This window comes from Hemitrygon akajei, chromosome 13 (genome assembly GCF_048418815.1).
Source record: "Hemitrygon akajei chromosome 13, sHemAka1.3, whole genome shotgun sequence".
In the NCBI taxonomy this organism is placed as follows: domain Eukaryota; kingdom Metazoa; phylum Chordata; class Chondrichthyes; order Myliobatiformes; family Dasyatidae; genus Hemitrygon; species Hemitrygon akajei.
Window position 1 is genome coordinate 25,667,170 of NC_133136.1, and position 14,459 is coordinate 25,681,628.

General features: G+C 40.5%; 1 protein-coding gene across 2 annotated transcripts in view; it reads left to right on the forward strand.

Annotated features, from left to right (window-relative positions):
• The window catches only part of pdzd2 (PDZ domain containing 2), a 457,654-nt gene that overhangs the window by 338,166 nt on the left and 105,029 nt on the right, over window positions 1-14,459 (forward strand). For both annotated transcript variants that reach the window (XM_073064257.1, XM_073064259.1), the window contains 6 exons: window positions 1,275-1,377; window positions 4,036-4,184; window positions 4,947-5,066; window positions 6,852-6,966; window positions 10,968-11,041; window positions 13,493-13,709. In XM_073064257.1, coding sequence (XP_072920358.1) covers window positions 1,275-1,377; window positions 4,036-4,184; window positions 4,947-5,066; window positions 6,852-6,966; window positions 10,968-11,041; window positions 13,493-13,709 — 778 coding nt within the window. The remainder of the gene's footprint in view (window positions 1-1,274; window positions 1,378-4,035; window positions 4,185-4,946; window positions 5,067-6,851; window positions 6,967-10,967; window positions 11,042-13,492; window positions 13,710-14,459) is intronic.

Consider the following 14,459-nt stretch of genomic DNA (forward strand, 5'->3'; position numbering starts at 1 on the left):
AGAGAAGCTTTTGTAGCATTTATTTTTCCAGTTTAGTTTTCACTTAAGCAATTAAACACTCCATCAATAAATCATTATAAAGCATGAAGATCATTGATTATGGAAGAGTCCAGCTGCAGCTCTTTTAGAGCCAACATACCAACAACAAACATCTTCAGTCTCACAAAATAGGTCTCTCGTCATTTAAAGTAACACTCACAAAATGCTGGAGGAACTCATCAGGTCAGGCAGCATCTATAGAGAGGAATAGAGGCAATGTTCTGGGCCAAGGGCCTTCATCAGGACTGGGAAGGAAGGGGGAAGACAGAATACGAAGGTGAGGGGAGGACAAAGAGTACAAGCTGGAAAGTGATAGGCAAAGCCAGGTGTGGGGGGAGATAGGAGGGTGGAGGGGGGATAATTGAAGTGAGAAACTGAGAGGTGGTAGGTGGAAAAAGCAAGGGCAGTAAAAGAAGGAATCTGATAGGAAAGGAAAAGGGTAAGAGGAGGGGCACCAGAGGGAGGTGATGCGCAGGTGTGGAAAAGAGAAATGGTAAGAGGGGAACCAGATTGAGGAATAGAAAAGGAGAGGTGGAGAAGGGGGAAAGAACATGATCATGCTCTCAGGTTGGAGTCGACCCAAATGGAATATGAGCTGCTGGTCCTCCAACCTGAGAGTGGTCTCAAGGTGGCAGTAGAGGGGGCCATGGACTGACATACCATTCAGAATGCAATCATGTGAATTTATGTATTGTCTTCACGCCGATGCCATAAAGTAAAATAATCCATTTGGAAAGAAGCCCTCTATCATTCCAACCACTAACTGTTAGATGTAAATAAGCTTTATTTTACACCATTTTAATAAGAATCCATTTTTGGAAACTACTTCTTCTTGGGTCCTTCACTCCCAGGGGGGTCATAGGCCATTGATGACCTCCCTCAGTTGATGATATAGTTGGAGTTCATCAATGTTCTGTAATCCACTGTACAGGAGATTGGCCTATACAGATTTACCAGAGCCTTGTTGGCCAGCCTTACCCATTTCCACCTTTCACAACAGTGATGTACAGTTGGACTTTGAGAGGCTCTTTAAAAACTTATCAGTATAATTTTTGTCATTTTTTATTTTATTCTACATCAGGAATTCCCAGCCTAGGGTATATGAACCCCTTGCTTGGTGGTAATGGTTCGTGGCGTAAAAGAGGTTGGGAACCCCTAATCTAGATGATGCTAAGTAGAGACCAGATTTTGTTTGGGATTGTTAGAGATTACTTTATTATTTTGCTTGATTGCAGGTTTCAGAAACTACAAAAGGAGAAGAACATGAAGCATCTTCACCATGCTGCCGAAGTCCAGTACCAGGAGGTAGCATAATGAAATTCAGAAGTCGATCACAAGGTAGGTGCCATAATTACTTGTCAATCTCCTGTGAACTGTCAGATTTTAGTTTATATATTTCTCATAATTTTCAATAAATACCAGAATTTCTAGGGAAAGGAGGATAACTGTGGATAAAATGTAAAGATAACTGGATTGAAAGATTCCAGCATGGATAAAGCAGTGACAGATTGGCAGGAGGCAAGGAGTGAGAAGAAAGAGAGCCTTTTCTAACTGGCTAATGGTGACTAGTGGAGGTCCACAGGGGTCTGTGCTGGGAGTGATCTTTTTTACATTATTTGTCAATGATTTGGATGAAGGAATTGATGGCTTTGTTACAAAGTTTGCAGACGGTGGAGGGGAAGAAGTTTTGAGGATGCAGACAGGTAGGACTTAGACAGATTACGAGAAGGGACAAGGAAATGGCAGATGGAATACAGTGTCTAGAGGTTTATGGTCATGCTCAATGAAAGGGTTGATTATTTTCGAAATGGAGAGAAAATACAAAAAACCGAGGTGCAAAGGGACCTGGGAATCCTTGTGCAGGATTCCCGAAAGGTTAATTTGCAGGTTGAGTCTGTGGTGAAGAAGGCAAATGCAATGTCATAAAAACAAGGATGTAATGTTGAAACATTATAAAGCACTGGTGAGGCCTCACTTGGAGTATTGTGAGCTGGTTTGGGCCCCTTATCTTAGAAATGATGCTCTGAAACTGGAGAGGGTTCAAAGAAGATTCACGAAAATGATTCCAGGATTGAATGACTTGTTACATGAAGAGCGTTTGATGGCTCTGAGCCTGTATTCACTGGAATTCAGGAAAATGAGGGGTGGTGTCATTGAGAACTGTTGAATAGTGAAAGGCCTTGATAGAGAGGATGTTTCCTATGGTGGGAGAGTCTAAGACCAGAGGACATAGCCTCAGAATAGAAAGGTGTAATTTTAAAACAGAGATGAGGTATTTCTTTAGCCAAAGAGTGGTGATTCTGTGGAATTCAGGCAGCTGTGGAGGCCAAGTCTTTATGTAGATTTAAGGCAGAGGTTTACAGATTCTTGATTGGTCAGGAGATGAAGGGATATGGGGAGAAGACAGGATATTGAGGCTGAGTGGAAAATTCAACCAGTCATGATGAAATGGTGGAGCAGACTCAATGGGTTTCAGGATAATGTTCTAGGTCAAAACACCTTCAATGATCTACTTTCCATAAGAAGGTCGGGAGCAGGATTGTCCTCAGTTGATTGCACCCAGGTTTAATTCCATTCACAACTCCTCTACTAATAAAGTGGTACCACTCTGCATCTCGCAAGACCAAAGTAACATTCAAGTATCTGTTGATAAGTGATACCACAAAAGTGTCAGACAAGAATTGGAATTGATTTATTATTATCACATGTACTGAGATACAGTGGAAAGCCTGTCCTGCAAATCATTGCAATGTGCACTGAGGTAAAATAAGGTGAAACAATAATACTGCAGAATCAGTTACAGAGGAAGTGCAGTGCAGGTAAACAACAAGATGCAAGATCATACAAAGGAAGATTGTGAGGTCAAGAATCTAATCTTATTGTATGAGGGAGCTATTTAATAGTCTTGTAACAGCAGTCCTTCAGCCTGGTGGTACATGCTTTCAGGCTTTTGTATCTTCTGCCCAATGGGAAAGGGGAGAAGAGAGACTGTCTGGGGTGGGTGGGGTCTTTGATTATGATGGCTGCTTTACTGAAACAGTCCATGGAGTGGACACTAGTTACTGTGATGTGCCGAGCTGTGTGCACGGCCCTCCACAGTTTCTTACAGTCACGTGCAGACCAGTTGCTATCCCGATCCGTCATGTATCCAAATAGACTGCTTTCTGTGGTGCTTCAGTAAACTTGCCAAATTTCTTTAGCTTCCCGTGCTAGTTCCAGGACGCCACAACATAAGAGATAATCTACCTTAATACTCAGCGTCAGGCCAGCTACGTCATTACCTGAAATTGTAAACTGTGAAGTTGCAGTAGTTTAACAGTTTCATTGCTGTTTTTACAGCTTCTACTAAAGAAAATCATATACCTTATGGGGTTGTTCAAGGTAAGGTCAACTTTAAATGGTTAGTGTTACACTAACAGTGTTAGCTGTAACATCAGGATTCGATTCCCACCGTTGTTAATAAGGAGTTTGCATGTTCTCCCCATGATTGCGTGGGTTCCCTCTGGGTGCCCTGGTTTCCTCCCAAATTCCAAGGTTAGGATTAGAAAGTTGTCAGCGTGCTACGATGGTGCCGGAAGCATAGCCACACTTAGGGGCTGCTTTGATTTGACTTAAACAACGCATTTCACTGTATGTCCTGCTGTGCGTGTGACAAGTAAAGCAAATCTTTATCTCTTCATTGTCTTAAGGTAACGGCGATGAACCACCTTCTTGAACTGTGTGCAGTGAAGATGCCTGCACAGAGGTGTTTGTGCCTTTGGAATCAGATGGTAAAAACATTTGCTAAAGGAGACTCATTCTTGATTCTCTGTGATGATGTGCAAGCTGAGATTTTAGAATTTTCATTAAACTCACTCTCATGCAATCAGGGAGCTCAGACGTGAAATTCCAGGTCAAATATCCACAATTTAATTTTGCAAAAACACACCATGAAACTCAAATTCCTGGTATGTGTCCCTCGTAGCTTTCTCACTGTCACTGTCATATCTTCGACAGGCGGAGGGAGCCGCTTGGAATCTGTGGGAGAAGATGATGAGCTGATGGTGGAGAATGGTGAAGCGAGTGGTGAAATGTCAGAAAAGCCACCTCGAGGAGGGCGGAAACACTCCCTTCCCCAGCAGCTTGATGCAGCGGGAACCAGACAGGTGAATGCTCAGTTCCTCACTGTGTTGCATTTAAACGTTAGACAAGTGATGTCGCAGTTAGTGCAATGCGATTGCAGCAGTCAGGGTTCAATTCCCACCGCCGCCTGTAAGGAGGTCGTACATTCTCCCCGTGACTGCGTGGCTTTCCTCTGGGTGCTCTGTTTTCCTCCCACATTCCAAAGAAGTATGGGTTAGGGTGAGTAAATTGTGGGCTTGTTGTGTCCGCGCCAGAAGTGTGGCAACACTTGCAGGTAGCCTCCTCCACATAATCAGACCGTGTTAGTCATTGGTGCAAATATGACACATTTCACTGTGATAAACTGATCCTTAATCTTTATTCTTTTAATAAATTTGCACCCAAGAGAGATATTCCATGCAAATTTGAAAACTGAATCACAGAACACTATAAAATGTTTGCTAAGCCATAAACATGACTTTCTTTAGTAACTATCATCCTGCTCTGGAATAATTAGAGTTGTACCTTCTCTGAGACGATGTGGAACTCGAGATTTCATCATTTTTATATTTGCTTTCATGTTGATCTGGCTGCTCTGGTTACCGATGCATGCAGCCTTTATATGAAACGTTCTGATGGCGCAATGATTTTACTCAAATTTTACTCTTCTGTGTCATTCCTCAATTGAGAATGCAACGGTTTAATTTTCTGTTCACTGTCTTGTTTGAGTGAGTTTCCCGAAATCTCAGTTCTGTTCCAAGCTTGAGTCACAGCATGCAGCCTTGTTCTTTGTATATCACTTATAGGAGTATCAAATCGTAAAAAAGTCAGCGCGTTCCTTGAGTACGGTTCAAGTGGAATCGCCGTGGCGACTGGCCCAACCTTCAATCATCTCTAACATCGTTCTAATGAAAGGACAAGGAAAGGTAAGCATCTACTCAATCAAGGGTGTCTCTAGTTACTCCCATTATTTTTATCCTTGCAGTTGGATGGCCTTTCATCTACCTTATTTGTTACCTCATTGGAGGTTATATTCGAGAAAAGGTAGTAATCTTTGATGTGAAGCACATATGAATGGCCAGAGGTCCACATAAATTGGGATGATTCTAGTCTCCATGTCCAATGAGACAGGTTGGATTGATGTACTGCAGTCTGTACCAGAGCCTGGTATGGAAATATCAATGCGCTGCAATAGAAAATCCTACAAAAAGTAGTGGATATGGCCCAGTCCATCAGGGGTAAAGCCCTCCCCACCACTGAACACATCGACATGGAGTGTTATTGCAGCATCCATCTTCGGGGTCCCCCCCACCACGCAGATCATGCTCTCTTCTCACTGCTGCCATCAGGAGAAGGTACAGGAGCTTCAGGTCTCAAACTACCAGGTTCAGGAACAGTTATTACCCCTCAACCATCAGGCTCTTGAACCAAAGGGGATAATTTCACTTGCCCCATCATTGAAATGTTCCCTCAACCAATGAGCTTACTTTCAAGGACTCTTCTTCTTATGTTCTTGATAATTATTTCTTATTTATTTAACATAGAAACATAGAAATCTACAGCACATTACAGATCCTTTGGACCACTCTGGAAACTCTGGAAACTGTCTAGAATTTCCTTGCCGCATAGCCCTCTATTTTACTAAGCTCCATGTACTTATCTAAGAGTCTCTTAAAAAACTCAGATTATTTATTATTGTTATTTCTTTCTTTGCATATTTGCACAGTCTGTTATCTTTTGCGCACATGTTCAGCACCCAAGTTGATGCAGTCTTTCATTGGTTCTATTAAAGTTATTATTCCATTATGGATTTATTGAGTACACCCGCAAGAAAATGACGTCAGGGTTGTATGTGGTGACATATATGTACTTTGATAATAAATTTACTTTCAACTTTGTAACTGAGGCAATATTTGGCCCAATTCAGCCTAGAATAGGGATTACACAGTGCATCGTATGTCTTATCTGTACACTTTACTAAACTTTTAATAGTTTTCATTGTAATGTGTTCTTGTAATTGCACCACAAGTCTGCAAAAACATATTAGGGAACAGATCCTCTGCTGCCAATAGATCACTCGCCACCTGCCTTGAGAGGACATTGCACCTGAACGCTGGGTGCAGTCTTCTATTGGCAACCAGCCTCTCAGCACGTTCTTATGGTGATGCATAATGTGGGTCTGTCTCAGCAGAAATAGCTGATTACTCTCAGTGAGGTGCTTTGACAGCTTGTAAGGTCTATTCCCACCCTCATCAGTTGTCAAAACTGTTGCTATTAGGAAATGTTTATGATATTCAGAGAAACTTAAAATTGACTTGTAGACTCCCTGCCCCTCCCCTTGCTGACTGTATCCCCCTGTAATTCCAGCTTTGGTAAATCTGTCCTGCTGATGGGCATGGGCAAGCACTGATAGAAAGAAACCTGGCAAGCTTTCTGTAAGCTGTGATTCCTTGAGAAAGGCCATTGGTGGAAGGGCATCTTGTGACGAAGGCTTTGTAATTCTCCGCTGGATATACTGTAGGTTGATTTAATTGGGTGAACTCCTGGCAAAAGGAATTTCAAGTGAGGAAATATGATGTCATGCTCTTTGGCTAGAAGAATCAAAAGATGGATTATCGTCTGAATGAAGGGAGTCTGTAAATGAAAGAAGGCCCAAAAAGTAGTGAGGAAGGCAAATGGCTTAATTATTTCTTGTTAACTATATTTTTCAGGGTCTTGGTTTCAGCATAGTTGGTGGTCAGGACTCTGCCCGAGGACGGATGGGAATATTTGTTAAAACTATTTTTCCAAATGGAGCAGCTGCTGCTGATGGAAGATTGAAGGAAGGTCTGAAATCTAACTCTTTAAAACTTATGTTAATTGAAAGTCCAAGAGGCATATTACAAAGGCTATTCATCATTGATTTTAACTGCCAACAAATTACTATTTTCAATTGATCTTACCATTACTATATTTCCAATTCATTTGCCATTGGATGAAACGTGTCTGATGTCTGTTTTACATGAACCAGAAGAATTGTGTCTACAGGTGTGATTGGTAGCTTTTTACTCTGGAATGTCATCAACCAATCCCTAACTCAGAGAAGGCAGCATGATAATAAATACTTGATAGCTTGAGAATGATGTATATTGAAGAAGTTTATTTAGATTTACAAGAATAAGTTAAAAAAAAGTAAAGTTCATTATAAATATCTGAACTAAGTTCGGGAAAGGGCTTGCAAGATTTTAACTGAAGATTTTTCTGTTTAATCAGCATTTGATCTAATAATGTTTGCAAGAACTTTTCCAAAAATGATCCATATCTCAGATCAATACTATAGTGGTAGCCCTCTCAATTGTAGTTGTAAGTCTTTGTAAGGAGTTTACGAAAAGCTTATCAGCTATTGGGGAAAAGTTAAGGTTTAAAAAAAACACAGTATGCAACATGAAACCATGTCTTCATAGGCTGAGATTGTGACCAAAATATAAAACAAATTTTATGACCTCTTTATTTAAGAGTGTAGCCCTCTGTGTTTGCCCTGGGTGTTGAGCCAGATTTGTATATAGTAAACAGTACTTTGTACTTTTAATGAAACAGATTGTTTGCCATTTTTTAAATTACATTTCTATTGATACTGAAAACATTTGAGAGTACTTTCCCATTCCTCAGATGTATGGAAGTGTCTACACCATGAAAATGTCTTAACTGTTCAAGATAAAAAATTTACTTAGGAAAGTGGTCACAATGTAAAGCCGGTTTTGATATCTGGCAATGGCAAAGATTTTTGCCCAGGACAATACATTTAAATATTGAATGATCAGGAAGGTTAAATATCATGCAGCATGTACTAGATTGGATTTTTCTGTAGTATAACTAAAGGGAATAATAGAGCCAACAGAGTTATTTTCACTCTTAAAGTTAATTTACTTTTTCAACTTAGTTTTATTATTTATGTAGTTTTATTACATAAACCACATTTCTCAGCTTTTCCTTGAATAATTAACCAGCCAGTTGGAGCAGTGACAGTAATAGGTTCCAGATAACTGCTTTTGCTTAAAATATTACAGCTTATCATCCCCAAAGGTGTAGTTCATTCCATCAGCTCTTTTATTGATTCAATAAATTAATGATCCAAACCGAAGAGATTTGAAACAGATGGTGAAAGTTTCACCATGAAGAATTTATAATTAATTAGTATAAAAAGTAACAATTCATTTTCCTGGCACTGATTAGACATATTGCACATCATAAAGCCAATTAACTCTTTCGGGAATATTATACATCTCCTTCCATGGATGTATAGATACTGCGTCTACTCAGCAGCTGATTCAATTCAATCAGAGTGAAATATAATACCAAAAGCAATAAATGAGTTTCATTTCATAGAACATAGAACAGTACAGGCGCTTTGTCCCAAGTGATTGCACCAACCTTTTAATTTACTCCAAGATTAATCTAACCCTTCCCTCCCACATAGCCCCTCATTTTTCTTTCATCCAGTGCCTATCTAAAGGTAATTTTAAATAAACCCTAATGTATCTGCCTCCACCACCACCTTCTGCAGTAGGTTTCACTCACCCACCACTCTCTGCGTGAAAAAAAAACCTACCTCTGAGATCCCCTTGTACTTCCCTCCAGTCACCTTAAAAGTAGGCCCTCCTGTGTTAGCCATTTTCTTCCTAGGATAAAAGGCTGTGCACTCCGTCAGTGCCTCTTGTCATCTTCTACACTTCTTTCAACTCTATTCTCATTCTCCTTCATTGCACAGAAAAAAAAACCCTTGCTGGCTCAACCTTTCCTCAAAATTCATGTTCTGTAATCCAGGCAGCATCCCGGTAAATCTCCTCTGCACTCTCTCTAGAGCTTCCACATCCTTCCTGTAATGAGGTGACCAGAAATGAGCACAATGCTCATACTGTGGTCTGGGATATATCCCCTCCAGTCCCAGGGACTTACTTATCCTAATGTTTTTCAAAAGTTCTAACACATCCTCTTTCTTAACTTTGATATCTTCCAGAACATTAGCATGCTCTACGCTGACCTCACATTTGTCAACGTACCCCTCATAGATAAATACAAAAGCAAAGTATTCAATAAGGGCCTCCCATATCTCCTCCAGATCCAAACCATGGATCAGTCCTGTCCTCATTCTGATCATCCTCCTGTTCTTCAAGTATGACTAAATGCCTTGGGGTTTTCCATAATCCTACTCACAAAGGCCGTTTCATGTCCCCTTCTAGCTTTTCTATACTAAACTCCTTCCTGGCTACCTTATAAATCTTAAGTGACTTGTCTGATCTTTGCTTGCTAAACCTTAAGTATGCTTCCTTCTTCCCCTTGACTAAGTGTTCCACCTCTCTGGTCAATCATTGCAGGGTTCCTCCACCCTCCCATCTTTAACCTGCCTCAATGGGACACACCTATCCAAAAAACCCAGCAAGTGCTCCCTAAAAAACCTCCACATTTCTGTTTTACATTTCCCTGAGAACATCTGTTCCCAATTTATGCTCCCAAGCTCCTGCCTCATAGCATCATAACTAACCTTCACCCAATTAAATAATTTCTGATACTTTCTGCTCCTATCCTTGTCCAAGGCTATGATAATGGTCGGGGAATTAAGGTATTGTCTTCAAAATGCTCCCCACTGTAAGATCTGTCACCTGACCAGGTCCAATATAGCCTCTTCTCTAGTCAGCCTGTCTATGTATTGGGTTAGAAATCCTTCCTGGACATACCTAACAAATTATGTTTTGTTTAACCCTCTTGCACTATTGAGGATTAATATTTCATCGTAACTTTTTCCAAACAGCAAAGACAGACAAAAATACCAATAAGAAATAGAACAGAATTACAGTACTTAGCCAATATAAAAGCAAATGATAAGAGTTTAGGTAGAGTTTAAAGTGAGCATTGGCAAAAAAGAAATTACAGTAGGTCTGGGGAATTCATTATAGAAAACGTGAGGTAGAGGATGAATTAACTAGGTATTTTGCATCAATTTTCACTAAAGAGCACACAGGTAACATCCCAGAAATAACTGCAAATCAGGAATTGGAAGGGTGAGAGGAACTCGGGAAAATTATTTCCTTTAGTGCAATGAGCATACCAGTTAGGACAGATGAGCTGAGAACATTTATCAGCTCACGGGATTTTGTTGCAATCACAGAAATGTGACAGAGGGAAGGGCACTGCTGGCAGCTCAGTGTTCCGGGCTATAGTTATTTCAGGTATGATTTTTAAATTTTGTTTTATATATTGATGTAGTACGGGTGCCCAAATCAAGCTCTGAGCACTGGAACTCCCTGAGCTGTGCTGGTGAGTGTTGCACTGCTGATCAGGCAGAACATTGTGGCAGTGCTCAAGGTGGATATCCCGGAGAGATCAGCCTAAAGGCTTCATGGGTAAAATGAAGAGTTGTGAAAGTGGCAAGCAATAGGACTCCCAGTAGGTAGCTGGAATTAGAACAGATTTGTAAACAGATTGCAGAAGGATGTAAAAGCCATAAGGTTGTAGTTGTCAAATCACAAACAAGAGAAAATCTGCAGATTCTCTGCTGTAGTAGTAGGGGATTTTAACTTCCAAATGTTGACTGAAATTAGCTTGGCATAAGGAACTTGGGTGGAGAAGGATTTGTAAAATGATGCCACAAAGTTTTTGAAGCAACTTGCAGGGAATTCGATCAAGGAGGGACTTTACTAGACCTTAGGGAATGAAGACTGACAAGGGTTCCATGCAAGAGCCCTTTGGGAACAGTGTCCATGGTTCAGTAGGCTTCAAGGTAGTGAATGGTGCTCATATAAAAGGGTGAAATAATTTAATAATTGATAGATCTGTGTTGTATTCAACAGGAGATGAAATTCTGGAGGTTAATGGGGAATCTCTCCTGGGATTAACTCATCAACAAGCCATACAGACCTTTAAGGTACGATAACACGTTTAATATAAAACTCTTAAGTGAAACCAAGCTGGATTGATTAGCCTGAAGGGAAAACATAGATTAACAGGACAATTTTATTTTCCAAACAGAAATCCAGAATGTTGTAAAATAAAAGTAAGTATTTATATTGTCCAACTTCTAATTCTTAGACTGTTAGTCTTATTGTTTTTATGAATGCAGTGGATTCCAGTTAATTCCAATGCATTTTCATCCAATTAAGCGGCTGCCCCATGAGCTGAAGTTTCACAGATATCGTTAAAAAGGTATAAAAAAGACAAGCTACCACTGAGTAACAAATTATGTATTTAAATGAAATACAGAACAAATAAGAATACTACCAATACTACTACGGTACTATAAAACAGTGTATTAGTTCCTAATAGTTATCAATAGAGGAAAATATCCAATGTACACTGCCATGTTCTTTTGATTGAATGAAAATGAACAAAATTAGCTCAGACACCTAGTTAAGTAATGGGCTGCTTTCATACAATGCCTTTGATAATTCCATCTCCATTTTCATTGTAACATAAGACCATAAGACATAGGAGCAGAAGTAGGCCATTCAGCCCATTGAGTCTGCTCCACCATTCAATCATAGGCTGGTCCAATTCTTCCAGTCATCCCCACTCCCCTGCCTTCTCCCCATACCCTTTGATGCCCTGGATGATTGTTGACAGATTCAATTTTTTGTAGTTTCTAACTTGTTGAAGTAGTGGAATCATTCCATTTTCACTCACGGCCATTTCTGGCATCTCCAAGCCTGAATGCTTGAAGCAGCAGTGAACAAAACAGTTCTGATTTGTCTTACTGCTTATTTCTGGCCAACTACAGTACAGTGCAAAAGTCTTAGGCAGAGATATGAAGCTAGAGTGCATAAGACTTTTGCACAGCACTGTACCAGTGATAAAAATCTCTCATTTTGGAACACAAACACATGCAACTGACAATACTTAAAAACTGTTCACGTTAACCATGGTTAGAAACTAGTCACGCAAGTGCACGCGACTGATGCTAGCTATAATCTGTTCAGCTACAGCTTCCTGTCCCATTTAAGCAGTATAGTGTCCCAAATAAACTAAGGAAATCCCGGCAATTAGTTTTTGTTCTTTAATAGTTGTCCCAAGTAAGTGGTTTCCCTGATTAACCAACAGTTCAATTAACCAGAATCCACTGTATTTACTTTTCATCCACATTTGAAAATATACTTATTCATGTCCAATTGCACATAATATAAAACAATAAAATGTTATAAATCTCCATTGTGACTTATAGATAGATACTTTATTGATCTTAAGGGAAATTACAGTGTCACAGTAGCATTATAAGTAAACAGATATGAATATTAGAAGAGAAGCAGAAAGAATAAAAAACATAAGATACCACAAGCAGTCCATCATGAGGGGGTCATCACTTTCCCAGCTCATCATCAACTCATTACAGAGTCTAATGGTCGAGGGTAAGAATGACCTCATATAGCGCTCTTTGAAGCAGCACAGTTGTCTTAGTCTGTTACTAAAAGTGCTCCTCAGTTCAGCCAAGGCGGCTTGCAAAGGGTGAGAAATGTTCAAAATTGCCAGGCATTTCCGTAGGATTCTTTATTCTTCCACAGCCTGCAGTGTGTCCAGTTTGACTCCTATAGCAGAGCCAGCCTTTCTAATCAATTCATACAGCCTGTTGGCATCACCTGTGTTGATGCCACTGCCCCAGCACACCACCACATAGAAGATCGTTTAAAAACAAATCCTTACGCATCACAACTGACCAATTAGGATCAAAGAATGCCAGGTGACCCTAAAGCATTTACCTTTACATTTTGACAGCTTATTAAGTCATGTACCAAGATACAGTGAAGAGCTTGCCTGGCATACTGTTCAGACAGATCAAATCATTACACATTGCACTGAGGTAAAAGGTAAGGTAAACCAATAGCAATGCAGACTACAGTGTAAACCAGGGGTTCCCAACCTGGGTCCACAGACCCCTCGGTTAACGGTTGGGAATCCCTGGTGTAAATGCTACCAAAAATGTTCATTGCAGGTTTGTGACAAAGTGCAAGATCATAACGAGGTAGATTGTGAGGCCAAGAGTCCATCTTATTTTATAAGAAGTCTGTTTAAGAATCTGAATAAGGGGATAGAAGTTGTATTTGAGCCTGCTAGTACATACTTTACCAGCTTTTGTATCTTCTGCCTGATGCAAGAGGGGAGAAGAGAGAGTTTTCAGAGTGGGAGGAGTCTTTGATTACACTGGCTGCTTTGTTGAGGCAGCGAGAAATATAGAGACAGTCCTCGGAGGAGAGGCCGCTTTTGGTAATGTGCTATATCCATAGCCTCTGCAGTATATTGCCATCACATGCCGAGCAGTTACGGTATCAAGCCGTCATGCATTCGGACAAAATGCATCGATTAAAGTACATTGTTTTGTTCTTAACAGCAACTGAGAAAAGGAGTTGTGACGCTAACTGTCCGTACCAGGTTGCGTAGCCCGAGCCTTACACCGTGTCCCACTCCCACGCTAATGAGCCGCTCCAGCTCTCCCAATTCCAATACCAGTGGTGGAACTCCAATACCGGGCTCAGAAGAGGGGGACTATTCTCGCAAGGGGCCGGGACCAAAGGATCGAATCATCATGGAGGTGACATTGAAAAAAGGTAATGTTTCTGCTCAGTGGACCAACAAAACAGCTCCATAAACTCGAAAGACTGGCCAAAGAAGGAATAGGCAAAGGAATCCAAATCAGGTTTATTATCACTGATATACATTGTGAAGCTTGTTTTTATGTTAGTAGTACTGTGCAAGACATTAAAAAGCCATATTCCAATAAAACGATAAATAAATTGTGTGAAAGTGGAATAGTGAGATATTGTTAATGGGTTCATGAACCGTTCTCAGGGGAGATATAAATACAGTGGCAAGTGCCTCCACTAATTTTGGTTAACCATCTTTTTTCTGGAAGATAGGGCATTGTGAAGATGTTGTCTCCACTCTGCAGTAGAACATATGGGATGGAATAAAGGTTTATTCAGAAGCTAATGTCAATAAATAATTAATTGTTACATATTTCGAAGGGTTACAGTACCTCTGCAAATGCATCTCTTAACTTTGAGTGTCATTTGCCGGGACAGAATACCAGGAATTCGAGCACCTAGACTGCCACCTGACCACTGCTCCAAAGGGTTTCGGTCTGAAACGTCGACTGTTCTCTTTTCCCAGATGTGTCCTGGCCTGCTGAGTTCCTCCAGCGTTTTGTTTGGACTGCTCCTTCCGTTTTCCGTTCGTTACAATGAATGGGCAGGATGTCACACTAAGTAGATTCCAGGATTCATGAAAGATACTGCTAAGATGGAAGGTGTGCACAGGGAGACTGAATTAGAAAAAGTAGCCCTCCCACATCTGGCAGG